Source organism: Caloenas nicobarica, chromosome 6 (assembly GCF_036013445.1).
Source record: "Caloenas nicobarica isolate bCalNic1 chromosome 6, bCalNic1.hap1, whole genome shotgun sequence".
Classification (NCBI taxonomy): Eukaryota; Metazoa; Chordata; class Aves; order Columbiformes; family Columbidae; genus Caloenas; species Caloenas nicobarica.
This window is the reverse complement of record NC_088250.1, coordinates 33,077,144-33,091,560: the sequence shown is the minus strand read 5'-3', so window position 1 is coordinate 33,091,560 and position 14,417 is coordinate 33,077,144. Positions and strand designations below refer to the sequence as shown.

Sequence of the window (14,417 nt, the reverse complement as noted above, 5' to 3'; positions counted from 1 at the left end):
TCAAGGCGCGCATCCCTCCAGTTTTTCATCTCATGGGCAGAGTGGCTGGTGAGATCAGGCACCGCTGCACTTCACACCCTGCAGTACTGTGAAAATCCAGTAGGACCAGCTGTGTCTGCAGCCACAGCCACCTGTGTACCTTAGGTACCTGCAGAGGATGCTACTTCTCCCAATTTCCATGGGAATTAAGAAATTTTAATAGCCCAGAATTTCAAAAAGTTGTTATATAGTGACTTTGACTTTTAAATGCCAACTTCAATAACTGCCTTGTGAATCCCAATTGCCTGTATTTGGAATAGCTACAGTTCAGACTAGTGTTTGGAGGTTTAGTTAAACTGGAACAGAGACACATATGTAAGAGTATAAAAGTTACTAAACCCTGCAGGCCTTCGGAACCATTGATACTTTTTCAAGTGAACAGAATTTTTCATCGAAGATAGTCAGTGCTCTAAAAACTTTAAAATCTAAACAGATGACATGGAAGGAGAAAATGAAGAGGTCATCTTAAGCTGGTTGTTGAAGAGCATACAAATCTGTACATGGCCACTCCTGAAGTTTCCAATAATCACACTTTGGCCAAATTTTAGTGCCTGTATCACATCTGCCAGGTAAGACAAGCAATTGCAAGCATGCAGATCCAATGTCAGCCCTGCTGTGCCAAAGTGAAGGCACATCACAGGCTGCGGCTGCAGCAGCAGTGACGCTTGTTCCAACTGTACGTGCCAGCTGACTGGAGGAACACCAGGCTCCGCTTCTGCTGCAGGAACCCTTCCAAGAAGCGACACAGAATCTGGAGGTATGTTTTACTATGGCTTGGTATCTGGAACTTGAGAAAACACCACAAAACCAGAAGGCTGCTGTGCAGTTCTGTGTGATTGCACACTTGCACTGGTGTGCACTGGAAATGCTGAAGATGCAGTGGAGCTGTCTGCAGCTCGCTTGAGAACTGGTAGCAGGGCTACTGATGCAGCCTCCACCTCCTCAAAGATGAATTTAGCTTCCTTAGGAGGTGAATCTGAGCCTCTGTACTTTTACGGTGAGAAGTTCTCAAGATAACTAGTTTAGTCCTCTGCCCACCCAAGCATCTGTGACAGCAGCGAGTTGTCACAGACTGACAGGCTGCCACCAAAAGCAGCCTGGCTTCATGCTCACCCAGAGGCGACAAGAAACAAGTGGAGCTTTCATTTCACTACAGTGCAGTTTTAGAAATAAAAACAATAAAAAGTAATAAAATCGGTTTCCCCTGCTGGCTCTGTGCACACCTGTATTCAGAAGATGGGCAGCACACATTCAGGATTTATAGTCCTGGATTTTTATCACTTGGATCACTCACAATCTGAGCTTAGCGTGGGAGGAAGAAATATATTATCTGGGGTTCTGGTCTGACCTGCTGGATGCTGCTGCTTCCTGCCTAAAGCCAGGAAAAGCATTAGCAGCCCCTGGGTGCCGCAGAGCGTTTTACCTACAGCTCTGTGTGCCAAACCCAGGAACTTCATCCAATGGGAGCATCACTGCATATAGTCATTGACCTTGATTAAAAAAAGTTGGAACTGTGGATAATTTTCTACCTCCCTTGGTACTTTATTTCTGTGGTTAATTACTCTCATTATTAAAGCTTCCAACTTTGATAGAAAAAAGAGGAAAGAGTAAAATCAAGCATGCAAGCATTCCCCTTTCTGGCACTTAAAGCATTAGAGTTTAGATCTTACACTACCCCTGGCTTCAAGATGGACCAAAGAAAATATGGAAAGTACAACTCCCAGGTGAACTAAGATAAATCATCCAGTATCTTGAATATCCAAATAGGAAAAAAAAAAAAAACAGCTATTCTAAAGAAACATCATTTGGCAGTGCTTAGATGTACACTCATTTATTTCCCCATATACGAGTTGCCAGTTTGGAGTACACCAGTCATCTCTGCTTGTACACAGTGGACTACTAGTTTTAGTTTTATTTCCTGACACTAAATGTGCTCCTAGAACTCCTCACTGGAGCCCACTGCTCAGCAGAAAGGCATTGCTGTACCCTGCAGCAAGGCTCTGAGAACCCTGCAGCTGTAATGAAATTGATCTGGTGGAATCCACAGATTGTGCAGAAATCCAAAGGCTTTGGAAGATGAACATGAACAGAAAACACAAATAACTTTCTATGCTACTCACTCCATGAAACCCACATCTATGCTACTGCTTCCACAATTAAAGCTCTTCTGTAATTTATTATTTGATCCAGGAGCTCCTGATCTTTCAGTGTCTCCTTCCAATAGCTGTTTGACATGAGAATTCCCAAGCTCTTCCTACATGAATATTTCTGCAAACAGAGATGAAGGGTTTGGCCCTGAGAACACACGCTGACAAACCCCTGTAGCAGCATGTCAGGCTACAGGACAGTCACCAAGACACCAGGTACGACCAGCAGCTGATGATGGGAACATGCTGCTGTAGACACCACGTAAATAACCAGGCTTGCATTCCAAAGTTTTTTTAGATATATCCTAAGAGCATGTCATCCACCACCCAAGTGAGTAAATCTGGATATCGCCTTGTACATGCACCCTACTACCATCTCTGATTTAGCAAAACTGACAGGTGTCCTGGCACAGCTCTCCAGCTGTTCTGCATAAGTGCCACGAGCTGTACAACGTGGAACCTAAAGGAGGTAATACCCTTTCTCTCATGCAATTTTACGTTTTTTAAGATACTTCAGTAAAGTTCTGCTATCTCCTACATGGCTGGGTACACCTGTACCACAGTGCCTCCAGAAAGAGTGCAACGTGATACTTTGCTGCACAATAAAATGCTTTTCCATGTCATCTATTTCTCTCCCATCAAATACTGATTTCGTCAGGAACCTACACACTAAGGTCACACTTCAATAAGCAGATTTTTCATGAAATAGAGAGAAGAAACCTTAAAAAAAAAAAATTGGTCACATTTTAACTTGCCTTCAAAGATTTTCTTTTATTCACATGAGTAGTGATTTGGTGCAGTACTCTATTCATTTTGAGATAATGTAACAAAAAGATTGGGTGGATTTTGTCATGCTTGGATTAAGTGTATGTCATCGATTTCAATCTCAAAAGATATTTTGCAAGTGCACTTGAGGAACTACATCTAGAGAAAGCTGTCACAGTCTAAAAGGTAAGTGTATGCCTTAAGCTCAGGACTGTCTCACCTGAAACAAAGTGCAGACTACTTTACAGCAGTTTATTCATTAGCATATCAAAATAATTTATTGAAATGCAAATCAAAGCTCTGAGCATGCCCTATCAAATAAAAAAAGTTTTGCTACAAGTCCTGTAAATGTTATTTTACAAGCCTAGTAAGACCAAATGAATTCAGGGCAAGATCTTTCTTTCTAAACAGTCAAAGAAATTCAGCAATACCCAGGTAAAATTTTGAGAAACTCTTAGCTCCTACCTTGCAACCAGCTGAAATGGAGAATTAGACAGATTCTGCTTTCTATAGGTTTTTATAGTCCTTTGCATACATTCATCTGCACTCGCAGAATTTAGTGCCTCAGCTGCACAGCTTCAGTCACCAAACTGTGGACATTAAAAATATTTTTTGTTCTGTAGATCAAAAAACTAATGTAATAATTAGGCAAAAAGACCTTACATCTCCAGTGAAGACCTGGTACCCATTGAAGCTTATTGACTTAAAGGAAAGTAAGTGCTATAAAGCACTGCCCTCCTTTCTTTGAAAACTCTACTTAGAATTTCCCTTCCAACATTGCCCTTCACTTGGACAAATAGCTGTGATTGTTTGACTGGCAGCCAAAATTAACTCACTTGTTTCTGTGTAGTAGGACAGTCATGTTTATAGTGTCAAAGCATCTTGGATACAGTTCCCCAAAATCACCTTCCCACGAGTAGCCACAGCATGACATGTACTTGTTCCTCCACACTAAAACTGACTGGGGAACAGCCTGATCTAGTAGTTAAGCCTGACAGTCATCAAGTTAAGCAGCAGGAGGAACAATGTTAGCTGTTGGCAGAAGTGTCTCTTTCATTTTGATTCCTCCCCAGGTATGAGAAGAAATGGTGCCCCCAACATACGCACCCTGTGACAGAAAGGAACTGCCGATGTAACTTTTTCCTTACCTCTCCAGCTTCCTTCCTCTCACTTTCACACTGGGATCTGAAAGCAAAGACACTGTCTGGCTGCCCTGGACTTCCATCTATTGTAGAAAGAAATGGCCTCGTTACAGGTAGTTGTAATCTGGACACTGATTTATTTTCTATGAGCAGTAACTGGATCTTCACAAGCCCCAGGTTTATATCTTAATCAAAAATCACTAGCTCCTAGCCAGAGCAATGGCTCTAATGTTTTTATATTCCATGTTGAAGTTTCCAGGCTACTGTGTTCACAACAGGTAAGCATGAAGTTTAACGTTATACTGAACAAATAATAACATCGCTTATTCTACATGTGACTTCATTACTTACCCTACCTAGGAGATTTTGCTTGATACTAAAGCAATATTGATGAAAACCATAAAATGCAAATTGAAATGTCCATTCAAGTTATTTTTTTAGAAGTGCATGGTATGCAAATATATCACAGCTTGAATTCACAAACAGGTTATCCTGGTGCCAAAGTTAAATTATCCAATTTACAAATTAGAATTATCATTTTTATAGAGGACAAAGTTTGTATATGTAAATAATGTCTCCTAATATCACAGGTGACTAGAGAAAGCCTGCAAGTAGCACTCACTGAAAATTTCCTTCTTTGAAGGTACCTGGAACAGAATTTTGCCTTCATTATTTCAGTAGCTCCAGGAAGACTGACTTTTTGAACACATACAAGAGTAGCAGCCTGTATCTCTTCGGTCACTAACTAATGTGGCAGAGTATGGTACAAACTGGCTCAGCAGAAAGATTTTGTTTCTGTTTGTACTGAAGGAACAGGAAGAGCATTTCAAGTTGTCACAAACCCATTTATGTCGCATTTATGGGAAGGGAGATCCCACTGAACCTACTGTACTACAGGTCTGGTAGCTCACTGCATCTTACCTGGACAGAACATCAACAATCTCCTTATGCAGGCTTAACAAATGCCTATGCTTCTCCTTTTTCAATGCTACAGAGTCTGCATAAATTCACATGCTAATATCAAACCTTCCGTTGCATTCAAAAGGAGTGGAATCTGGTATTGTGGGGTGATGAACTTGTACACTGAGAATTTTGTATCTTAAGTAGATGCCTATGGAAGACAAACACAACCTTCCATGGATCTCCTTTGCATGTACCAGGTTTGGCAGTTTGTGCCAAATACCAAAACACGAAGCTTACCAAAAGCAGCAAGAGAAAATGTTACCGTTTGCTACATGACACATGAAAACATCCTTATGAATTAATATTGACACAATACATCTTTAAAATACACTCGTAATTCAAACACTTCTAAAGCAAGTACCACCTTAAAAACACAATAGCAGAAGGTCACTGGATTCCAAACATTCTTTATTTTGTATTCGCTGCCATAGAAAGTAATGGATCAGCACTGGCATCAGTGTTATGGGGAAAAAAGAACCTGTTTTTTCTTCTGAAGATGTGATGTACATTAAGAAGTCAGTCCAAAATCCTGATGTTAAGTACAAAAAGAAACTGTTTGAATTATAAAATACTGTATATACAGATATAAAAATGTTTCAGAAAGTGTTCCACAAAGTTTCTTAACTTCCAAGGGCAAATCCTCAGCAGGATAAATAGGATGTTGTCTTCAAAGGAGAGCATCAGTTCATTTGAGCTGAATGTCTGAATCTTTATCCTCCCATACTACAGGTGACAGAGACTTTGATTTTCATCCCAGCCAGGGATAACATGATGGTCCTAGTGATAAAGGTGTTTTTTCCTGGAACTATTAACAAGCATACTCTCTATATATAAAAATGAAATTTCAAAGAAATTTATACAACAGCTAGACTTTATAAAAATATAGATTTATAATTTTACATGAAGAATTATCCAAGGTAAGTTTCCTTTTCCTTATGTCTTAACCATTAGAAATTAATTTTTATCCTTTGAAACCTGATCTATGTCTAGAGTGTAGATTAAAATAATGTGAAGTTACTAGATAATGATGAGTGTTTCAAGAATCTCATTGTGTGGGTATTTTTGGCTGAAATTAACAAACTACTACATTCTGCAGTGCTCATTACATACCTATTTATTCCAGAATTCTGACCTAATTCAGTGTTAAAACCCAAATAATAAGCATCTTCATTGTCCTTACTGTGGGCAAAAAAACGAACCCCAATAAATAAAATTAGACGATATTCTATTTTGCTGTACTGCTTTAACTCTTTACTGTGTAGTGGAGGCAATAATGAATAATACAGCCATGTGTTGAAGGAATGTAAAACTGAATACATATTGGAAAGGAAGAGACTTTTACAGCTGTGTGTATATATTTATATATCTATCTATCTATATATATCTACATTGCAGTTGTAACTGTCACCTCACAAAAGAGATTCACGGGACTGAACAATCATCTGTGAACTTCACCAGCTGGCGTTTTCTTCAGGAAGAACTGGCTTTCAGCTTGGACAGCAGCATTTCGTTCTTACGGCATTCCTGTTAACAGAAACAGGTAAGGAGGTAGTTGCTTTTAACTCTACTAGTTATATCTTCACATCAGCAAAACCAAACCCTTTTATTCTGAAAGATTTCCAAAATCCAAAGTACGGGGTGTTTCAAAAACATGGACCCAATTTGAAATCACTATTATCTCTGTAACCACAACCACAACAAGCCCATGAATGAAACTCTTACAGCCTGTACGGCAGATGGAGGGAACGTAGAGCATTTATAAAAAGGTTATTAAATCTCGATAAATCATTAAACTGTTTGTAAATTTTTGTGTAATTGTAACATGCTGGGTCCATGTTTTTGAAATACCCTGTAGTCTGGAGTGAGTGATGAGCTCAAGATTCATCCATAATGTTATTCCTATGGCAATATTCATTAAACTTTGACATTCAAGCCAAAGGGAATGCTGCTTGACCATTCGTCTAACGTCGTTACAAGTAGCTAGAGCAAATCCACCTTTTTGCTTATAAATTGAATAAATCTGAAAGTGAGATTACTTTTAGGTGATCTGGAACTCCACAAGACAGCTTGCAAAAAAGTCAGTGTTCATGGAACAACTCTAAGTCAAGAAATATATTTACCTAAGTATATACCACCCGTTTTCAACACCACAACCATGACATGATTTATTTTTAAGGACAGCAAGGCTGAGTAGAAGTTCCCTCCCAAGGCAGTGAAATAAAAAATGGCTTATTTATGCTTTAAAAAAAAATATTCTACCTAACTTCTGCAACAAGGACACAAAATTCTGGATGCCAGAAAAGTAGCTGAACAGTCCCTGTCCTTCTCCCAAAGTACACTGTCTGAAACAGGAAGGAACTGTCTCAGAACAAAGCAGGACAAATTACAGAAAGATGTTTTTCTTCAGACATCCAAAGCCAAATGACAATTTTGCCGTGCGGAACTACTTTGTCATTCATTATCACAGAAACAATAATCAACGGAATTCCATTATGATCAAAAGCTCAGGAAAGGCTGAATCAATGACGTGTTCAACAGTGATTTCACAGTTCCTGAAGGTATTTTTAACTACTGACACTGGATTCCCTCCCTTATTCACACACATTTCCACAACCCTCTTTGCTCTAATACCTAACTGCTCACAGATCTTCAAGAGATTCCATTTGGAAACCTAAATATACAGCTTGCTGAGTAACAAATTCATCCTTCCCCTGTTCCACGAGGGGTGCTGGTCTATCAGCAAGAAAAGAATTTTCAGCATCAAAATTCAGAGTCCAAGAATCACGTGGCAAGTGAGAGAGACAGCGCAAACACAGTGTCATAAGCATCGTATTAAAACTCTTGTGCATATATTAATGCACGAGTCAAGCCAGAAGAGGTCACTGGACATTTGCCAGTTTATGTTAGCAAAAATGTTCTTACCTCTTTAAATTCTTTCACTGTTTTGAAGTAAAGCCGTTGTTTCTCTAGAAGTTCTAAGTATTCATCATTCAACTGGTCTCTCCGCATTTTGTTTTCTTGCTTCTTCTTTTCCATCTGTTGGTATACAGGAAAGATAGGAGACCATACACTGCATAAGGAATACACACATGTACATATACTGTATAAGGAACAACTCTCTATTATAGATGATGGGAGACAGATGCTTCATAAACGATACCCCTGGCTTGTGCTTTAAGTACAAAGAACATTTAGGCCAGCTCTTAAAAAAAATTAAAAAGCTAATACTGAAGTCTCAGTACCAGTGGCACTATAGGTAGCATTCAGAATTAAACTAAGGCTCACATCTCTGCCAGCCAAGAGTCTTGCACTGAACAATCCTCCCTCAACGATGTAATTGAAATTAACAGCAAAAAAAAAAAAAAAGGTTTTTGATGCAACATACATCTTGATTTGGTTGTTCATGTTAATTGTATCAAACAGGGAGGGCAGGAGACATCTTTACCTTCCTGTGCAATGCTGTACTTGCTCAAGACCCACCCATTAGAAATCTCTTTTCTCCTTGTGCCAAACATAACTTAAGACCCTAAAAGTGAAGAGGACTGGCTCTTTATTCTACAACAGACTGCCTTCCTCTCAGGGGTAGTTCCAATGAAGTTCTTCCATCACAGATAAATTTGCTGCTAGTCTAGAGGGTAAATTTTCCCTCCCTCCCTCTGGTGCTAGGGCACAACCACATCAAAAAAGCACTGTTGTTTTCCTCTCCCCCAAAATTATTTTTGCTTTCTCTATTTCAGGCTTTCACCTCCTGAATTGTGACAGGGAAAACTGCAATTCCAAAAACTGCAAGAATCCCCTAAAGGCCAAACAAGCAGGTACAACAGCAGAACTTGCTGCATTTCTAGAATTATGTATCAGCATTGATTTTATTGATTCTTACGTCTAAAGGAAAAGAGCAGATCCCAGACTTTGCCTGAGTATGAACGCTGCTAACAAGGTACGTCTCCTTTACAAAGCCAACTGCTTTCCAAAACATCAGGGAATCTCTCCTAACATAACTCAGCAGGTTTTTAAACTTATGTTTGAGGAAGAAAAAGCATTACATGTGTTAATGCAGAAATGCTGGACTCTCTTCAGCAGCAGAAAGCAGCTTTTATCAGCTCCAGCTGCCTGAAACATAAGTCTGACTGCGCCCACGCGATCCAAATAGAAGAGTTCTCCTTGGCGTAGGAGACATACAGCTGCTTCAAGCATCTACATCACTGCACTGCCAATAATGGAGTTAAGCGACATAAGCTTCCTGCCCAGAGAGAAGCGTTATAATACCTCTGCCCTACTCTATTCATTAACACTTCAAGGGTGAGCAGTTTCTTATGGATGTGAAAATAAGTAATAATTGTTAGCTGCTCGCTTAATTTGCACCTCCCGTAATGGATTTCTCCATGCACAGTTATTATCTAAGAGGCTTTTGTGAAATAATTCCCAGGTTCTAGCAAAGGAAGTGAGAAGAGTCTCAGACCTTCATTCGATTCTGTTTGATGCCTTCTACGATCTGCTCCATCTGCCGTAAAAACTGCTCACGAGAACCAGAAGATGCCATTGCCCTGGAAAGGAAAAAAGAGAATAACTTAACAGGGATGTGGGACAACGTGCCTCATCTACTGTTGTCTTGCATATTTACCCACATTGGTTAGTGGCCTATGTACAAATTAATATGTTTAATCACTGATTTTGGGTAACAGCACAGCTCTTCAGCTGGTATAAACTATCAAAGAGACGGGAACAGAGACTACGGAGCTCATCACAAGTGTTCTCCCTATCGGTTCAAGCTGCTCCTTTCTCTCATGTGTTGTACAGAAATAAATTGCTATTAACTAACCAAAAGCACAAACTTTTAAGAAAAGCAGCTGTTGTGAATATTAAGAAGGTGAACAGAGGACTCGTAGATCAGTAAATATTTTAAAAAATAATTTCATGCCCTCATAGGGAAAGCCCAGAAGTAATTTTAGACTTGTATCTTAAAAAGATTAAGAAAAATAAAACAAACAACATACAACCCCCCCGCAAGCACACCCACCCATCAACCACCACCAATCCAAATCCCAGCTGTCAATTACAGCATCATTGGTTTCTTCTGGCTGGACAGAATCCAGAAGATCTCATCACTGAGCAAAACAGATCTACAGTCCCTGCCATGAAGGAAAACATCTGAAACCCTCTTTTTTTCTTTTTTACTTAAAAGTTTTAGATATCACAGCAGAAAAAAGAAATATCATTAAAAAAATAAATCAAAATTTCTGATCAAACACAGAAGGACACAAGTGTATAGAAGTATGCAAAGAGACAATTAATTACTCTGAAAAAAATCCAGAAGCTTGTAATTTCACAACAGAATTATAATTGGAATAATTGTTTAAAACTATTAAACTGCGATCTCCTCCTCCCATGACTCTAATGAATTGTACTGCTGTGACAAAAATTCATACTGGAGCTTTTTTTGCGAAGTCAAAAAAAACAACCTGCTGGCTGCATCACAGACTGATATTTGATCTCCAGCTTCCAAGGGAACCATGATTTTACCTAAAGACTTCACACTTTGACCAAAAACTTTAAATACAGGGTTAGTCTATAATAAACATGTCTGAAATATGTCAGAGTCTAATGTTTTGTACATAATGTAATAACCACAACTTCACAAAATGGAGAAAGCGATTTAAATTAATGCCAGGAAAACTATGACTGAATGATTTCTTTCCACAACTACAACTGAAGAGCCAGATATTAAAAACGTATGTTGGCTATAAAAGTTTGGTAATTCCAAGTCTTTGATTTCCCAAACATTGGCTTAAACAGAATTAATAAACTACTTTATAAAAACATTTTATGTTAAGAAAAAATTCTAAGTTTTTTTAGATTCTATAGCTCATGCCCATTCCCACTTTTCCAACCAACCATGTTACTTATTTCAACTATCAAGAGGAAAACGACCATTACTTACTGATGAAAGTTGTCATGAATAGAATTCAGTAAGTTAACCTGTGAATTAGGGAAAAAAAAAAATACATTTATCCTTTCTGGTGTGAGTTTTCACTGCAACTAAAATTAAATTCAAGTTGAAAAAATGACTATATAGATATTGCCCTGACAAGCAGTCAGCCGTGTGAAAATCAGCATGAGCTTTCTTTTGGGAGAGAAACCACGATCCCTCTGTATTATTATAGTCAAATCTACACCAGTGAATGAGCCACAGAAAGCAGAACCTAGTCTTGGACCACAGTTGAGATTTTTAATTTTATGGATGCCCAATTACACCACTAATAATTTTGCAGCGTGATAACTTCCCAAACTAAAGCAATGAAGTAAACCAGCGTATACACATCTGTTCAACATGTGTTGAAACTTGACATACAAGGAACTTCCAAAGGACTCATCCAGCGTTCAACAGCAATGGGGCACAAGTGTATCTTGTGGCTATGTCAGGTTTGCATAATTAGTCTTTACTTGTAGTGATAAAGTAGAACAGTTTCACTTTAGCATATCCCTGACCATGCTTACAAGCCAGACAGGATAGCAAATGAAGAAATATCTTTAAAAAAAACCACCCCACCAAATAAAAACAAAAACCCCAAGCAATAACTCCCCACTGCCAACCCAGATTTTATTACCAGTACTGAAGATACAAGTTTTGAAGCTATTAGCAGTGTAGCCCTATCAAGGAGCTGCAACTTAGCTCATCAGCCTAAGCAAAACATTGCATAATAAAAAAAAGAAAAAAATTAAACAACCCCTCCATCCCCCCAAAAAACCAAAACACAACAACAAACAAACACAATTTTTTCTCTGAGACTGGAACTAGTATCTCCATCCAGTGCTGTGAAGACTCACAAGCAGTGCAGGAGCAGCAAGGGAATTCCTGCCCTGCTTGCTTTTATTGTGCAGGTGAGTTTTACAGGTTTCCCCAACAGCCATGCATCATTACCCACTTTGCTTATATGTATTTTACAGGCTGTTAAAAGATGAACTTCTAAAAAGTACAAAATGGCATTTCACATACACGGCTTCTATCATGAGATACTAACATGGCACTGAATCAAGACAGAAATGGCAATTTATAACAACATCACAGGAGCACCACAGTCGTGGTCAATGGGGCGGAGTCTGGTTGGAGGCCTGTATCTAGTGGAGTGCCTCAAGGGTCAGTTCTGGGACCAATACTGTTCAATATATTCATCAACGACTTGGATGAGGGAATTGAGTGTACTATCAGCAAGTTTGCTGATGACACCAAGCTGGGAGGAGTGGCTGACACGCCAGAAGGCTGTGCTGCCATCCAGCGAGATCTGGACAGGCTAGAGAGTTGAGCGGGGAAAAATTTAAAGAAATATAACAAGGGGAAATGTAGAGTCTTACATCTGGGCAGGAACAACCCCAGGTTCCAGTGTAAGTTGGGGAATGACCTATTAGAGAGCAGTGTAGGGGAAAGGGACCTGGGGGTCCTGGTGGACAGCAGGATGACCATGAGCCAGCACTGTGCCCTTGCGGCCAAGAAGGCCAATGGCATCCTGGGGTGTATTAGAAGGGGGGTGGTTAGTAGGTCGAGAGAGGTTCTCCTTCCCCTCTACTCTGCCCTGGTGAGACCTCATCTGGAATATTGTGTCCAGTTCTGGGCCCCTCAGTTCAAGAAGGACAGGGAACTGCTGCAGAGAGTCCAGCGCAGGGCCATAAAGACGATTAAGGGAGTGGAGCATCTCCCTTATGAGGAAAGGCTGAGGGAGCTGGGTCTCTTTAGCTTAGAGAAGAGGAGACTGAGGGGTGACCTCATTAATGTCTATAAATATGTAAAGGGTGAGTGTCACGAGGATGGAGCCAGGCTCTTCTCGGTGACAACCAACAGTAAGACAAGGGGTAATGGGTTCAAGCTGGAACACAAGAGGTTCCACTTAAATTTGAGAAGAAACTTCTTCTCAGTGAGGGTGATGGAACACTGGAACAGGCTGCCCAGGGAGGTTGTGGATTCTCCTTCTCTGGAGACATTCAAAACCCGCCTGGACGCCTTCCTGTGTAACCTCATCTGGGTGTTCCTGCCCTGGCAGGGGGATTGGACTAGATGATCTTTCGAGGTCCCTTCCAATCCCTAACATTCTGTGATTCTGTAATATTTCGTTGCTCTCGGTATAAACTGCCCAAACTAATTAAACTATATACTGAATATTTTCTGTGTAACCACCTTTGATTTTTTTTTTTTTTTTTTTGCTTTCAGCATATTGCTGAGAACACTAAAATTCACCAAGTAGCAATTAACGTGATTCTCTCTCTTGTCTTTGAATACTCTTGCAAGTCTCCTGTGGTTAAACCTTCCAAGCAGTTCCTGCTTTTGATGAATATTTGAAAGCATTCTGCGCTAAACAGACCTGAGCATTGCAAACAGAATCACCTGCCCCCCTGCTCCGAAAGCTAAACTGATCTCTCCCAAATCTGAAGCTGTCCATCTGAATGAGACAGCGAGAAGCACAAGCACAGCAGAATCTGCAGTTGCTCCTGACCTTACTTTGAAAAATTCAAACAAGTTCCAAAGCAGCTAAGATCCTTAAGAATTCCTGTTACTTAGAGGAATGAAATTTTTGCATGACCCATCAATAGTTGCCAAGCCCACATCCTTGCCTCAACATACTTCCAATAAGCATGTGTTTAAGGATTTAATTGCACTTTATACCACAACACATTCATGCAATGAAAAGCATTACTGCACAACTGTTGCATAGTAAGAGTGCTGATGTGTTACATTACAAACAGTAAAATCAGTGTATAAACCCTAAAAATCAAAGACATTATAAAAATAATGAGTTTAAAATCATTTTATAAGTGAATCTTTCAAAAATTATTATTAAAACTATCAAACATGCACAGAGGTCTTTCATGTCAGAACTATAACCTTTATAGCCAAAATTCCACTGTATAACAATTCCTGTTCTTGTTATTTTAAAGTAATTATGCTCAGTGTATTTTATGAAAGGGTTTATTTTGGGGGAAGAAAAGAAAAGGGGGGGGGGTGGTGCAAGAAGAAGCATAAGCATATTCCAGAAGTCTTTGTGAGGCATGGATGCCAAACGCATCTTTTGTACATTACTTAACAATATTTACTTGCTGAAACCTTGGTTCTAATATTAAAAACAACAAAAGGAAACCTCAACTGTATTATCTATTTAACAAAGTTAAGACTGCATCAGAAGACATTCAACCTTCTCTCTCTTGTGACTGACATAAAGATAAAAGAATCCCTTGATCAATTTATTTGTCTTTTGAAATTATATCCATGGAAGTGAAGCTTCGAACAAACAAACAAACAAACAAAAAAACACAAACCAAACAAAACCAAAACCCACCACAAAAACCAAAACACGCCAACCAAAACCCGTAAAGC

At 39.4% G+C, this 14,417-nt stretch overlaps 1 protein-coding gene across 1 annotated transcript in view; it reads right to left on the bottom strand.

The window, feature by feature from the left end:
• Positions 1 to 5,463: 5,463 nt before the first annotated feature.
• The window catches only part of CCDC93 (coiled-coil domain containing 93), a 44,539-nt gene continuing 35,585 nt past the window's right edge, over positions 5,464 to 14,417 (bottom strand). The window contains exons 20-23 of the mRNA XM_065637728.1: positions 10,995 to 11,032; positions 9,516 to 9,600; positions 7,979 to 8,092; positions 5,464 to 6,580 (exon numbers count right to left, since the gene is read on the bottom strand). Coding sequence (XP_065493800.1) covers positions 6,527 to 6,580; positions 7,979 to 8,092; positions 9,516 to 9,600; positions 10,995 to 11,032 — 291 coding nt within the window. The 3' untranslated portion in view covers positions 5,464 to 6,526. The remainder of the gene's footprint in view (positions 6,581 to 7,978; positions 8,093 to 9,515; positions 9,601 to 10,994; positions 11,033 to 14,417) is intronic.